This window comes from Nematolebias whitei, chromosome 6, assembly GCF_014905685.2.
Source record: "Nematolebias whitei isolate Nwh7 chromosome 6, NemWhi1, whole genome shotgun sequence".
Lineage (NCBI taxonomy): Eukaryota > Metazoa > Chordata > Actinopteri > Cyprinodontiformes > Rivulidae > Nematolebias > Nematolebias whitei.
In genome coordinates, this window is record NC_056503.1 from 18545910 (window position 1) to 18558517 (window position 12608).

General features: G+C 41.0%; 1 protein-coding gene across 1 annotated transcript in view; it reads right to left on the reverse strand.

The window, feature by feature from the left end:
• Nucleotides 1-5140: 5140 nt before the first annotated feature.
• pcsk7 (proprotein convertase subtilisin/kexin type 7) overlaps nt 5141-12608 on the reverse strand; it is a 21736-nt gene continuing 14268 nt past the window's right edge. Inside the window, exons 12-16 of the mRNA XM_037678087.1 lie at nt 11135-11291; nt 9747-9841; nt 9514-9619; nt 6983-7100; nt 5141-5966 (exon numbers count right to left, since the gene is read on the reverse strand). Of these exons, the coding sequence (XP_037534015.1) occupies nt 5682-5966; nt 6983-7100; nt 9514-9619; nt 9747-9841; nt 11135-11291 (761 nt within the window). The 3' untranslated portion in view covers nt 5141-5681. The remainder of the gene's footprint in view (nt 5967-6982; nt 7101-9513; nt 9620-9746; nt 9842-11134; nt 11292-12608) is intronic.

Genomic DNA, 12608 nt, shown 5'->3' on the forward strand with positions numbered 1-12608 from the left:
AATTTGGGCTTGCTCTTTAAAAAAACTCGGATTATCCTCATTTGGAACGTAAACATTCATAATTGTTAGAATAGTTCCTCCAATCGAACCAACAACCATTATCCAGCGGCCTTCTTTATCTTTGAGTACATTTTCTGCCACAAAGCCTAAAGATTTCTGACACAATATAGCTACTCCCCCTTTTTTACAGTTTTCATAGGAGGCACTGAATATCTGTCCCACCCACTCTCTCTTTAATTTAGCATGTTCTGCCTCATTTAAATGAGTTTCTTGCAGAAGCCCAATTGTACAATTCAGCCTTTTTAATTGAGTTGGGATTTTTTTCCTCTTAATAGCGTGATTTACACCATTAATATTGTAAGTAATTATTTTCAAAGTTGTCATAACTATGTGAGAACAAAAGTTATTTTACTTCCCTTCAATAGTATATTGATACTTTTGCAAACATATTTAGCATTCAAAATCAGCTCGCCGAAAAACAATGAACCAAATGAACTAGAAAACAGACCTGCATCATCATAGAACTTCCAGTTATTCCATGTGCTGCCCTTTTGAATAATACAGGCAGCACACTCCTGATGCAAAACGGACAGGGAGGGTGATCTCCCTGGGTGGGGTACATATAGTGTGTAAGCAGCAATCCACATAGTCTCCAACTTTTTGCTGCCTTAAATGCCCAAATAAAGAGAAAACATTCACCCCATAAACATACCGATACTTTAGAAATATTAATAATACTTATACCTGCATGTCCTTATTTATATTCTCAGACACTCCACCATTGGTTGAAATGACAGCTAATCTGGGGGCAGAACTAGGTGTTCGTTACCGTCTCAGTCCTCCTTGTGTTGATCCACAGAGTTTATAATGGTCCTAATGTCCATGGTGTTCAGATTTTGATCAGCCTTCTCACGTCTCCCCTGGGTCTGCCATCTATCACGTAGTAATTATCTCTCCAAAATGTCCCGATCATCCACCTCCACAGGGATTCCAAGTTCCCTCAGTGTGGCTTGGGCATCCAGTAAAGAAGGGAAGGTCTTGACACCTTTATCCAGGAACAGTCTAAATTGAGCCGGGTATACCATACCATACCAATTTATTTATATAGCACTTAAAACAGCAACAAGGCCAACCAAAGTGCTGTACAAAAGAACACAAACATGCACAGCAGACAGGAAAACATAAAATAGAAATACAGATACAAATAGCAGCAGAAGCTAACTGAAATGGCCAACAGAGTAGAGAACAGACCGGGCCAAAACAAATCACACCGTGTTAAAGGCAAGCGAATAGAAGTGGGTCTTCAAGCGAGACTTAAAGACTGAGAGTGTGGGAGCCTGCCGGACACTCAGTGGCAACTCATTCCACAGTCGTGGACCTGCAACAGAGAAAGCCCTGTCACCCCTGAGCTTACGACGGGTTTCTGGGATTGAGAGAATGTATGGCGATTGTGCCTTGATGTTCCGCTCCTTTAGCTATTTGATCACTTCACGCACTTGTTTTCATTTTCTTTGCACCTCGGGGGAGTAGTCCTGGTCGAAGTAAACTTTGTTACCCTGAAACTCCACGTCCCGTTGCTTCCATGCATGCTGTAGCACAGCCTGTTTAACATTGAAATCCAAAAACCGAACTATTATGGATCTCGGTGGTGCTGCTGGTTTAGGCTTCGGAGCTGTAGCTTTGTGAGCTCTCTCAATGCAAATGTCCATGTCTACAGGCAGCTTCAGCATAGATTTAAAGAAGTCTGCAATAAACGGGCTCATCTCTTTTCCTTCTGAATCTTCTTTTATCCCATACACTCTTATATTGTTCCTGTGCAATCTGTTCTCCATGTCATCTTGTTTAGCAGTTAGTCTGGTGTCTTTTTTAAGTAAGTAAGCTAACACTCTTTCTTGCTGTATGCCTCGGTCTTCAATGTTGCTCACTCTCTCCTCCGCTGCATTCAGTCTCTCCTCCAGTGTGTCCATTCTCTTTTTTATTTCTCCAATTGACGCCTCCGTCCGAGTTTGAGACTCTAAAATGTCTCGTTGTGCAATTCCAGATTCTTCTCTAAATTTGCGGAGCTCTGTTAGCATTAACATTTCACTCCCAGTGTCGTTTTGAGCTAAGCTAGCATCTAACGTTAGCTGCTTTTGTGTTGTCTTTGTATCATCGCCTTTCAGTTCCTTTCTTGTTGTCCTTTGTGAGGGAGTCATTATAATAGTGTTTTCTGTATAGATAGGTGGAATTATATTCTTACAGCAGGTAATTTAATAATTATTTCGGTCAGAGCGCAGTCTGCAAGCGTCTCTACTCGGGCATACTGGAAGCGGAAGTCCCGATCAAAAATAATTTAATGCTATATTTAATACACATATACTGTATGACATACACAAGATGAATACAAAGCCACACCCCACCCCCACCAAGGACTTTCTGACCATATCTCCTGGCCCCTGCTTACCTCCCCCTCAAAAATTGGGTGGAAAATAGGGACTGAAAGACCATTTTACATGCACAGAGTGGCGGGTCTTCAGAGAAGCTGCTGTAAATGAAGAGGAGCTTGACCTGGAGGAATACACATCCTTGGACCTGGGGTATACTGTATTAGTAAATGTGCTAATGATGTCACCACCATCAGATATGTTAAGAGCTACCTGAACAGGCAGCCTTGGCTGAACGCAGAGGTTTGCACCCTGCTGGTAGCCAGGGACATTGCCTTCAGGTCTGGTAACTCACAGGAGCTGAGAAGGACAAGGAAAGAACTGGTTGCTGGTATTAAATGGGGCCAAAGCCACATATGCACAGAGGATCGAGAGTCAATTCACCTCACAAGACCCACGGAGCATGTGGAGGGGCATTAAGTGTATAACAGATTATGAATATGCTGATGCATGCTCAATAATTCAGGTAGAAAAATCTAAAAAAGTTAAATCTGGTCCTCTGGACATTCAAAAAAACAAAACAAAGCAAAACAAAAAAAAAAAAACAACAACGTAGAAACGTTTCGTCTTTCAATCCGAAAGACTTCCTCAGTCTGAGGTGCTGTATTCAGCTGAGTCTTATAAATAGCACCTTCTCAGAGTGGATCAACCAGTTTCGCTGCTGACAACCAAAACCAGCTGCTCACATGGTCAAGAAGGACCATCAGCCTAACAATGGATCATTAGCACACTGATGGCTGTTTACTATTCACAGGGGGTTGAGTGATACTAGCAATAACAGCATTGTAAGAGGGACAGTTGAACCCGGAGGCCTCCACCCCTGTTTATTCATTAAAGGACCATAATGAATGGTGGAGGTGGAGGCCTACGGGTTCAACTGCCCCATAGCCCTGACCCTAGACCAACTGAAAATGTGTTGACAATCCTGAACAGACAGATTCATAACAGGAGATCAGACAGTTTAGATGAAGTCTACCCATTCTGCCAAGAATTGAAGAGTGGTCAAACATCCAGCCAGAATGAGGCCAAAACACTTGTTACAAATAACAAACAAACAAACAAAAACAAAAACAACATGGATGATGTGCAACTTGGTACAAAACATTCAACCAAATTTTCATGCAGGCATATGAATATGTCAGTGTTTATGTCCAAGGATTATAGAGAATCACCATAATTGAACTATCATTAAAGTTGGACTGGTACCATTTTACAATAAGGCTCCCCTTATAGATGGCTAACAAATAGTTTATAGAAAAATTCTCTATAAACACTTTATAAATCATTAATAATTGTTTATAACATTAATTAAGGGTGAGAAAGAGACAAAACTGAATTTCTTGCCAAATAGTGAGCCAAATCTGTTCACCTATATATTTCATCTAGAGTCATTATATTAAACATTTCAGACTAAGTTACTACCTTGTAAGCACAATAAGCATTTGTAAACCTATTTTTTAGGATATCATTTTAGTTGTACATACTTTTTTTTCCCCCATTTACCCTTTATTTATACAGGTAGTCTCAATGAGTCACGAGAACTCATTTTCAAGAGAGACCTGTTAAGGGTGAGGTTGGAGTTAAGGGCCTTGCTCATGGGTCCAGAGTGGGGCAAACGAGGGTGGAGGGAGGTGTGGTTGTTTCACGTTTTCCACCCACATTTTGATGTTGATGGTACCGGGAGTTGAACCTGCAACTTTACGATCACAGGCACATCTTCTTTAACCTCTGTGCCACCAGTCCCCCTATACTTACAATGCAGTGATAAAGCACAATATGCTAAAGAAATAGGTTTACAAATGCTTATTGATCTTACAAGGTAGTAACTTAGTCTGAAATGTTTAATATAACAACTGTAGATGAAATATACGGTTGGCAAATTTGGCTCACTATTTGGAAAGAAACTGGTCAGTTTTGTCTCTTTCTCGCCCTTAATGTATTATAAACAATTATTAATGATTTATAAAGTGTTTATAGAGGAATTAAAAATGTATCTATAAACTATTTAATAGCCATCTATAAGCAGAGCCTTACTGTAAAGTGGTACTATTGAACTATATTTTGTATTTTGCTAAACAGATGTCAGTTCAACCTGACCAAAAGGCTGCTGGATATACATTTTTTAATTTTTTTTTTTTAAAGTACTTTTAAGCAGATCATGCATGGAGAATTAATGATAAATTCTCAAGCTGAACTCTACGGGGTCCATTCAAGAGAATTTGTCGTCTATAAACAGCTTCCAAACATTCTCAGCATTTTGCGCCTTCAGACAGGAAAGATTTGTAAATGGTAATGGACCGTACTTAAACAGCACAAACCAGGCTACCAGAAGCGCTTCACAACACAGTCTGCGCCCTCATTTACCTCCACGCACATGAACAGGCAAAAATTATTTCAATGTCTTTTGGTTGAAAGGAAAACTGGATTTTTGTGGATATTTTTTTATTATAAACGTCTGTGACTTGCACAGCATAACAGTTTCCAACTGCACTCCGAAAATATGTTCATATATGTGACTGTAAAAAAAAAGAGCTTTTAGTCTCATACATTCTTTAAAAACAGTTTGTACAAATTATTAAATGCAGTTTACAGTACATCTGTAAAGCAGGCACACATTGCTTATATGTTATATTTTATTTTTAAAAAGTACAAATTGCAAACTTGATAATTGGAAAAACCCACTTCAAGTTATAATCAGTAAATGTTCAATACCCCACACATTAAAAATAGATTCACAGATCAAATGAATCAAACATACCTCAGAAAAAAACAACCGTCCCTGTGAAACCTCAAAGTTCAGGGACACGTTTCAGTGGAAGACCAAGCAAGTTCCTAACATCAAACACACACACACACACACAAACACACACACACACACACACACTCTTTCATTCCCTTTTATAGTGCACACTTGTTTAAATCCACAGGTAACCCTATAATAAATCCTCCTATTTTGCTAAATCCAGTCTTTCTTTGCGTGCAAACAACTAGTTTTCATGTAAACCCAGAAGAAGTTTGAAACTCGCCATGACTTGTAGTTTTTGCTCCTGTGAGGAGTTCCGATAAAGGCGAGGTGTAAATAAAACCCAGCTCAAACACATTCAAGGCCACCGCTTTTAAGAACTGCAGAAAATGGAAAACGGGCTTTATTGAGACCAGAGGCAGCCGGTGGTAGTGGTGGTGGTGGTGGGGGGGAAGGGGGTGGGGGCTGAGATGTCTGTTGGAATGGGGGGTGGGAAGGTTCTGACATCATCTGGGTCATGTTGCCAGCTGGTCCCCATTCATAAGGGGCACTTTGGCTTCAGAGTCCAGCACAGTATGCAATTCCTCCCCCGAGTCCCAGTCCTCAAACCCGCTGTGCTCCTCCGCCTTCTCCCCCGCCGATGCCTCCTCCACTCCTCTCTCTTGGCGCCTCCTCCTGCTTCTGTGGGTTCTCCATCGCCTCGGCAGGCACAGGAGGCCCCCGAGGTCCGTTTGAGCCAGCGTGACCTCCAGCGTGTAGAGGGACCAGAAAAGAGCGAAGCATCCGAGCAGCAGCAGGAACTGGAAGGAGAAAAAAAAAGCAACAAAAGCTAATGTGCTAACGTGCTAACAAACAAACAAACAGACAAACAGCATGACAGGAACTTTGAGAAAGAGCACAAAAAAGAAAACGTCTGCATATTTTTGAATTGTTTGAATCCTAGAATACTTGATCTTTTGTGGAAGGTAGCAAAGGTTTTTTTTTTACCCAACTTGCTTTAAATTTCTGCATTTCAGACATCAGAGCGTGAAATACTTCCTGACTGAATAAATAAAAGACAACTTTTCCCACGCAGATAACTACCACAGTTTGAATCTTCTACCTGGCAGAACCAGAAAAGACAAAAAACACTTCAGCTCTTTTTAGACACGAGATGTTACATCAATCTGAATTATCTTCATAACTTTAGTCCTAAGCAGGTGGTGTGCCAGTGCCCCCCATTTCTGAGGGATTTCAATAGTAAATGTTTGTAGTTTTCAAGATGAGTGTTTTTCTGGACCTCAACTATTGCTAGTTGAAGTATACAAACATCACTAATTTATCAAATCTTTTATCAAAGAGCCTCAATGACCACTGTGACAATTTTGATCAATTAATAAGTAGGGTTTTTCTCTTTATAACAATTAAGGCTTATTATTCTATTAAAATAATATTTTTTCAATTGATGTGATTCTTGGAAACCTTTTCTTCACCCCACACTTGGGTGTTTCATGGCCCATAATTGGAGTCCTGAACCTCAACAATGACAGTGATTGCTTTAAAGTGTCAAAGTTCTGGCAACACGTCATTTAGCTTCTACACATTTCATATTTGTTGTCCAGGACAGGAACTAAAAACCTGTTTCAACTTGAGACAAACTGTCTTTTTATCATGTGAGGACAGGACGAGTGGACTGAGACATGTATAAATTCCTACAGGTTTAGACTCCATAGTCTCAAATGTTTCAGAGTTGCCACCTGGGCTTGTGGAAACCAGTGCATGTTTAAAAAGAGCTGAAGGGACATGTAAACATTCAGAGGGTCTGTGTTGTGTTCACCTTGAGGGTGTTAGACGTAAAGGGACTGATGATCTCTGGAGGGATGTCCAAGCCTGGAGGACAGGGCAGCGAGAAGCTGCTGTCCAAATATTCACCGCTCATGGCTTCCTCAATCAACCTGCAAATGTCAACAAACAGCTAATCAGCATGCAGATCATCCTTTAGGTCAGTGCTTCTCAATTATTTTCTGTTATGCTCCCCCCCCAGGAAGAAGTTAACATTTTGTTTTTTTGTGTGTAAACGTTCAGATCATCATAAAAACAGCAGCGGAGGACGGAGGAGGCGGCGGTGGGAGTTTATTTATCGTGTGAGCAGCAGAGGGGAGAGACACGGGTCATGCATGGCTCCCAAAACAACAAGGCAGCCATGTTTGTTCATAACTTTATTAGAAGGAACGCATGCGACAAAATGAGAATGGTGAAAAAAAAAAAAAAAAAAAAAAAAAAAAAAACTACTCCCTGCGGCAAAAAAAGCATGTTTTTAGGGTCACATGCTAATTTGCTAACCAAATAATCAATATTCTCTCTGTAATAAATCTATTTGTATTAAAGATGAGTGAAATGTGCGAGAGTCACGTCCCCGAGACAGTGTGAGAGTTGCAAAGCATGCTGGGTAGGAATTATGCGTTTCTTACTACAACATTTCTGAGTGTGAAAATGGGTTTTTCATGTTATTTTACTGTTCTGGATTGGCATTTACCGTATTTTCTGCACTATACGTCGCTCCGAAGTATAGGTCGCATCCGTCAAAAAATGCCTCACGAAGAGGAATAAAACATATACAAGTTGCCTCGGAGTATAAATCGCATTTATTTGCCCCCGGGAAACATGGGATGGTGTTGTGTCAAAAATCAATCGATAGTCTCAGGACTCGCTGTTGCAGTTCTTCGAAATTTAACAAGATAACCACCTAAAGACCATTGTTTGCTCGACATTATAACAAAGGTGTGTCTCAGTTTAACTTTTCATTAATAAATGCACTTTAATGGTCAAAACACCTTCATTGCGCCTGGGTGGTGCAGCATGGTCGGGTCGCACTGAGAACAGTCTGTCCCGGTCGGCAGTCATGCCGGGGACAAGGGGGCCACCACAGGAGCGAGGAGGAAGGCTGCAGTGAGGTGCGTGGTCCGTGGCCCAGGGAAGCGGCGAGGTGCTGGTGGGGGGACGCTGTAGAGCCCGCTTTGTCCCCGGACCCTTCCAGGATGATCCAGAGCCGGTTGTGGTGCATCGCCGCGGAGTAAAGCGCCCGGCGGGAGCCAGCCAGACATGGGGGGGGAAGGTTTCCCGCGAGGGGGGATCCTCAGCCGCCAAGTGGCCGTCCCTTCCGCCGGGTTGAATCCCCTAGGGTATACGTGTCAAACTCAAGGCCCGGAGGCCAAATGTGGCCCTCGTTGACCTTTTATCTGGCCCCCAAGATGTTACTTTAAATGTAAAATACTTTTATCACTTTAATTTTGTCAGTAATCTTAGATTATGATGTCAAAGGGGCAGGTCAGCCGACTCAGGACCCGAAGGTTATTGGTTCGAACCCTAGTCATTGGACATCTCGTGTTGTCTCTGAGCAGGACACCTAATCCTGAACTGCTCCCCAGGCGCTTGCATAGCTGCCCACTGCTCCACCTGGGTGTGTCCCAGGTGCGATGGGTTAAATGCAGAGAGCCAATTTTGTCTTTGTATGGGAACATACAATGATGACAACGTCCTGTTTGGGAACATCCTGACTTTCTTGTTAAAAGACAAGTGTAAATTCAAAGCTGTGTGTCGACGTTGTTTCATGGAGATTGGATCTGCAGCAGCAACACGTCTAACTTGTTAACGCACTTGAAACGACATCATCCGAACGTGAACGTCTTTTCTATAAGCAAGAAAAGCAGCTTGTTGCAAAGACTGACAACAGCAGCATTTAAACAACCTTTATTAGCTCATTCAGATCGGTCCAGAGCAATAACACAAGCTGTAATTTTTAAAGCTCTGGATCTACGTCCAAATGTTGTTGATGCGCCGACTTTAAAATCACTGAGCCCCGCTACGACATCCATCACGTCAACACTTCAGCCAAACAGCTGTAGCAGTATTAGCTTTAAATATTGAGAACTGTCTTTAAAAAAAAAAAAAAAAGCAAACTTGAATTCATCAGATTTAAATTTAGCAGAAACTAATTCCACTAAAGGTTTTCAAGGTTAGCAAAAACGTTAATCTGCTAAACGGAAAGTTTGTTCCACTATTAGCTGATTAGCGGAACCGTGCCCACCACTATTCTCGGTGAAGCTGCAGCACAGGTCCATCTCTGTCACACATCTGTAAAAGATGGTTCCTGTTAACATTTTGCTGCTTTATTATTTTAAGGTAGTATTTTGCTACTTTTTACTTTCAACTATTGATTTGGTACATTTAGTTTTGAGTTCAGTTTCAGCTTCTTCAACATATTTCAGCATTCACACTGCATTTATGCAGAAAATGTGATTTGCCTTGTTCTGATTACACTAGGACAAACATTACAGGTGGCATGTTTTCTTAAGAGGCAGTCCTTACCTCTGTCTGTCCTTCACCTGGCTGCAAGTCATAGAAGAACCGTACAGGGTCAGCTTCCACTGTTTCAGCACTCCCACTGCAGCACACTGCTCAGATGCTTCATCTTCTACAGAAACACAGATGAGGCAGAGACGAGTGACGAGGCTGGATTCAGAGACTAGAGAAGTGTGTTTGTGTTGACAGCTCTTTGTTGTCACTACTCAGCTCCTCCTCTGTGTGTGTGTGTGTCTTACTGTAGTCAGAGATCTTCAGGGTGTATTGGCCTTCAGCCTTCTCTCCCCAGCAGCGCACCGTGGAGAAAGTCCAGTCCTGATATCCTGAAGGATCTCTGTATCCACAAAAGAAAAGAAAAAACATTTTATTTAACCATTTAATTGTCCTTTAACTGTCCAACCATTCATGTTCCTTAAGGCAAAGAACAATCGACCACCTTGTTTAACTGCTTAAAAGTACTGTTTAATGTTTCTTTCTCACAGTAAACTAGTCAGTCAGCCTGAAAGAAAAATATCAAGTTTAAAAAACGTTTTTTAATCCTTTAAGGGCCTTTATTTAAAAAAAAAAGTTCATCCATCCAACAATTATCTTTCGCTTGTTCCAAAGCCGCGACCCCTTTTCAGAGTAAAAAAAGTTCACAATTCGTTTATTTTAAATCAACTAATTATTTTAAGGCAATTTTTGAAAAATGGCATTTTCACGATTAATGCGTTCAAATTTATTTTATTTTTTTTCTTTTCTTCTTCACGATGTTTGAAAAATTCCAGTCAGGAGTTTTATGAAGACCCTCTAGCTCATGGGACCCTTCAGATCTGGTATCAGCACGTTGCTTGTTGCTTGAAGATGAAGGTTTTTTTGTTGTCGTTTCCATTTTTTTCTTTCTTTATTTTTTGTTTAAAACTCTACTCATGCACAACGCCAGTTTGCATTTGGCTTTTTGCTTCTACTGACCCAGATATTTCAACGAGCCGCTGCATTTGCTGTTGACGTCCTGCTCTGGGTAAAGCCATCGAGAGGAAGCCGATCTGAGTCGCAGAGTGTCCGATCCTTCAGCCTGTACGCACTTTCAAATGCCTTTTGCACTAAATACGTTACTAGTACAACGTGAAAGTGAGTTTTTGCCCTTTACTTGTGAACTAAAGTACTTTTCAGACGAGGTGTGGGGCTGAACGCCACAGCAAGTCCACTCAGGAAGCAGGCACTGTGTCCAGGGTGAGTGGCTAAATGATTTTTAACAGAGGGTCACAAATATAAAAAGCAAAGTATAGCGGTAAAATAAAACAACAAAGCTTAGGGGAATGCATTATTTTATGATATGATAAATATGGGATTAAAAGTTGTTTTTACAGTTTGTTCTACGTGGCTGATTTTGGATTTTTAAACTTTCTTAGGAAAAAAAATTATTTAATGACGACACCAAAAAACAAACAAAAAAACAAAACAAAACGTGGACAAAAATAAATGAGGCTGATTTTTTTCCCCAGAAGAAAACTATTTTTATTTCCTCTAAGATTGTGACATATTAATCTAAAAACAAATGCAACACGGCTCTTACTGTGTTTTTATTTAATAAAGCCAAGCTTAATACTTGATTCAAGTCGCACGTATCCCCATGGCGTGCACGTACCTGTCGATGGTCCGACGAGCCCCGATGACAGACGTCATGCCACTGGGGCATACCAGCACAACCTCCACATTACCGCGACATGGGTGAGTTATTGTCACGGTAACGGCAACGTGCTCCAGAGTCTCCATCCCGGACGGCCTCAGATCAGCTGCAGAGACTGAAGGAGGCAACACAAGCTCAGTGTTTGTGTGTGAACAGAGTCCAGCAGGTTTCAGATCCCTCTACGGCTTGACTGAAGCGGTTATTTAATTAAACAATACGGTATTTTTAATTTTAACAGTTTCAGTTGATTTTTGGTCATCTTCTCGCCACAATCCAGCCTCTCAATGCGTCTCCTTATTAATTTATTTCTAATTATTTTTAGGACCAATTTTTGAAATCTCTAACCGTTTACTGACCCACCCGTGTTATTCTGATTTTTCATGTACTTTTATGCATTTATCTTTACATATGGCTTTTATTTCAATTTAATTGTACTGGTTTTATATCTCCTTAGCTAATTTGATGCACTTGCTTTGCTAAATGCCTCTGCATTTGAAAAGTTCTACCTAAACAGAGTTCGATGAAGCTATTTCTCAGCACCGTCCTGACTCCAACTGCTAACGGGCTGCAGTGCTTCCTGACCATGTAGGGATGCTGCACACCCTCGGAGCGAGGGGGGATGCAAAGATGCTAATGGAAAGAGCGTAAACCGAGGTGTGGGAGGAACGAGAGAGAAAAGAAAAGAAAGACGCAGAGAGAAGCAAATCACAACAAGAGTCTGAGTGTAATTACAAAGAATGGAGAAAATACAAGGTAGGATGAGCAGGTGTGAAAGGAAAATTTAATAAAGTCTTAAAGGCATGAACTGGGGGAGTTGTATTTTAGATCAGCTGAAGCTCGCCCTTTAATAAAGCAGCAGTGATGATGAAGAAATCTTCCACCTCAGTTGTGTTTTGGAGTTTCATTAAACCACTGACTTAATGGTAATGTACTGTTTTACAACACAATTCTAACACTGAATTTGAATATCTTTAAGTTTTCATGAAATACGTGACCGACTAACAGAACACGCTGAATCCGTAATAAATATAAAAACAATAAAAGCATAAAGCAGCAGAAAAACAGCAGAAATGCAGATGATGTGTGTACATGTATGTGAACTATTTGTACGTTCAGAATACTCCTAATTGTGCAATTTGAAATGTGCACATTTGAAAAACTTTTTATGCATTTTTAAATCTTGTGGTACGCAGACAAATCCTGTTGTACGCCTGCGTGATGACTTTAGAGAGTATTTTATCTTCATTCCCGTGGGAAGTAGAACTCTGAATTGTTTTAGGAGAAGCCAGTGAAGCAGCCAAAACACACACAGAACCAGCAACACTCAGTGGAGTCACAGGAAGATCTGACCAAGACAGACTGAAGCAGAACGAGAGGGTAACAGAAGAACAGGAGGGCTAAAGCAGAACAGGAGGGCTAAAGCAGAACAAGA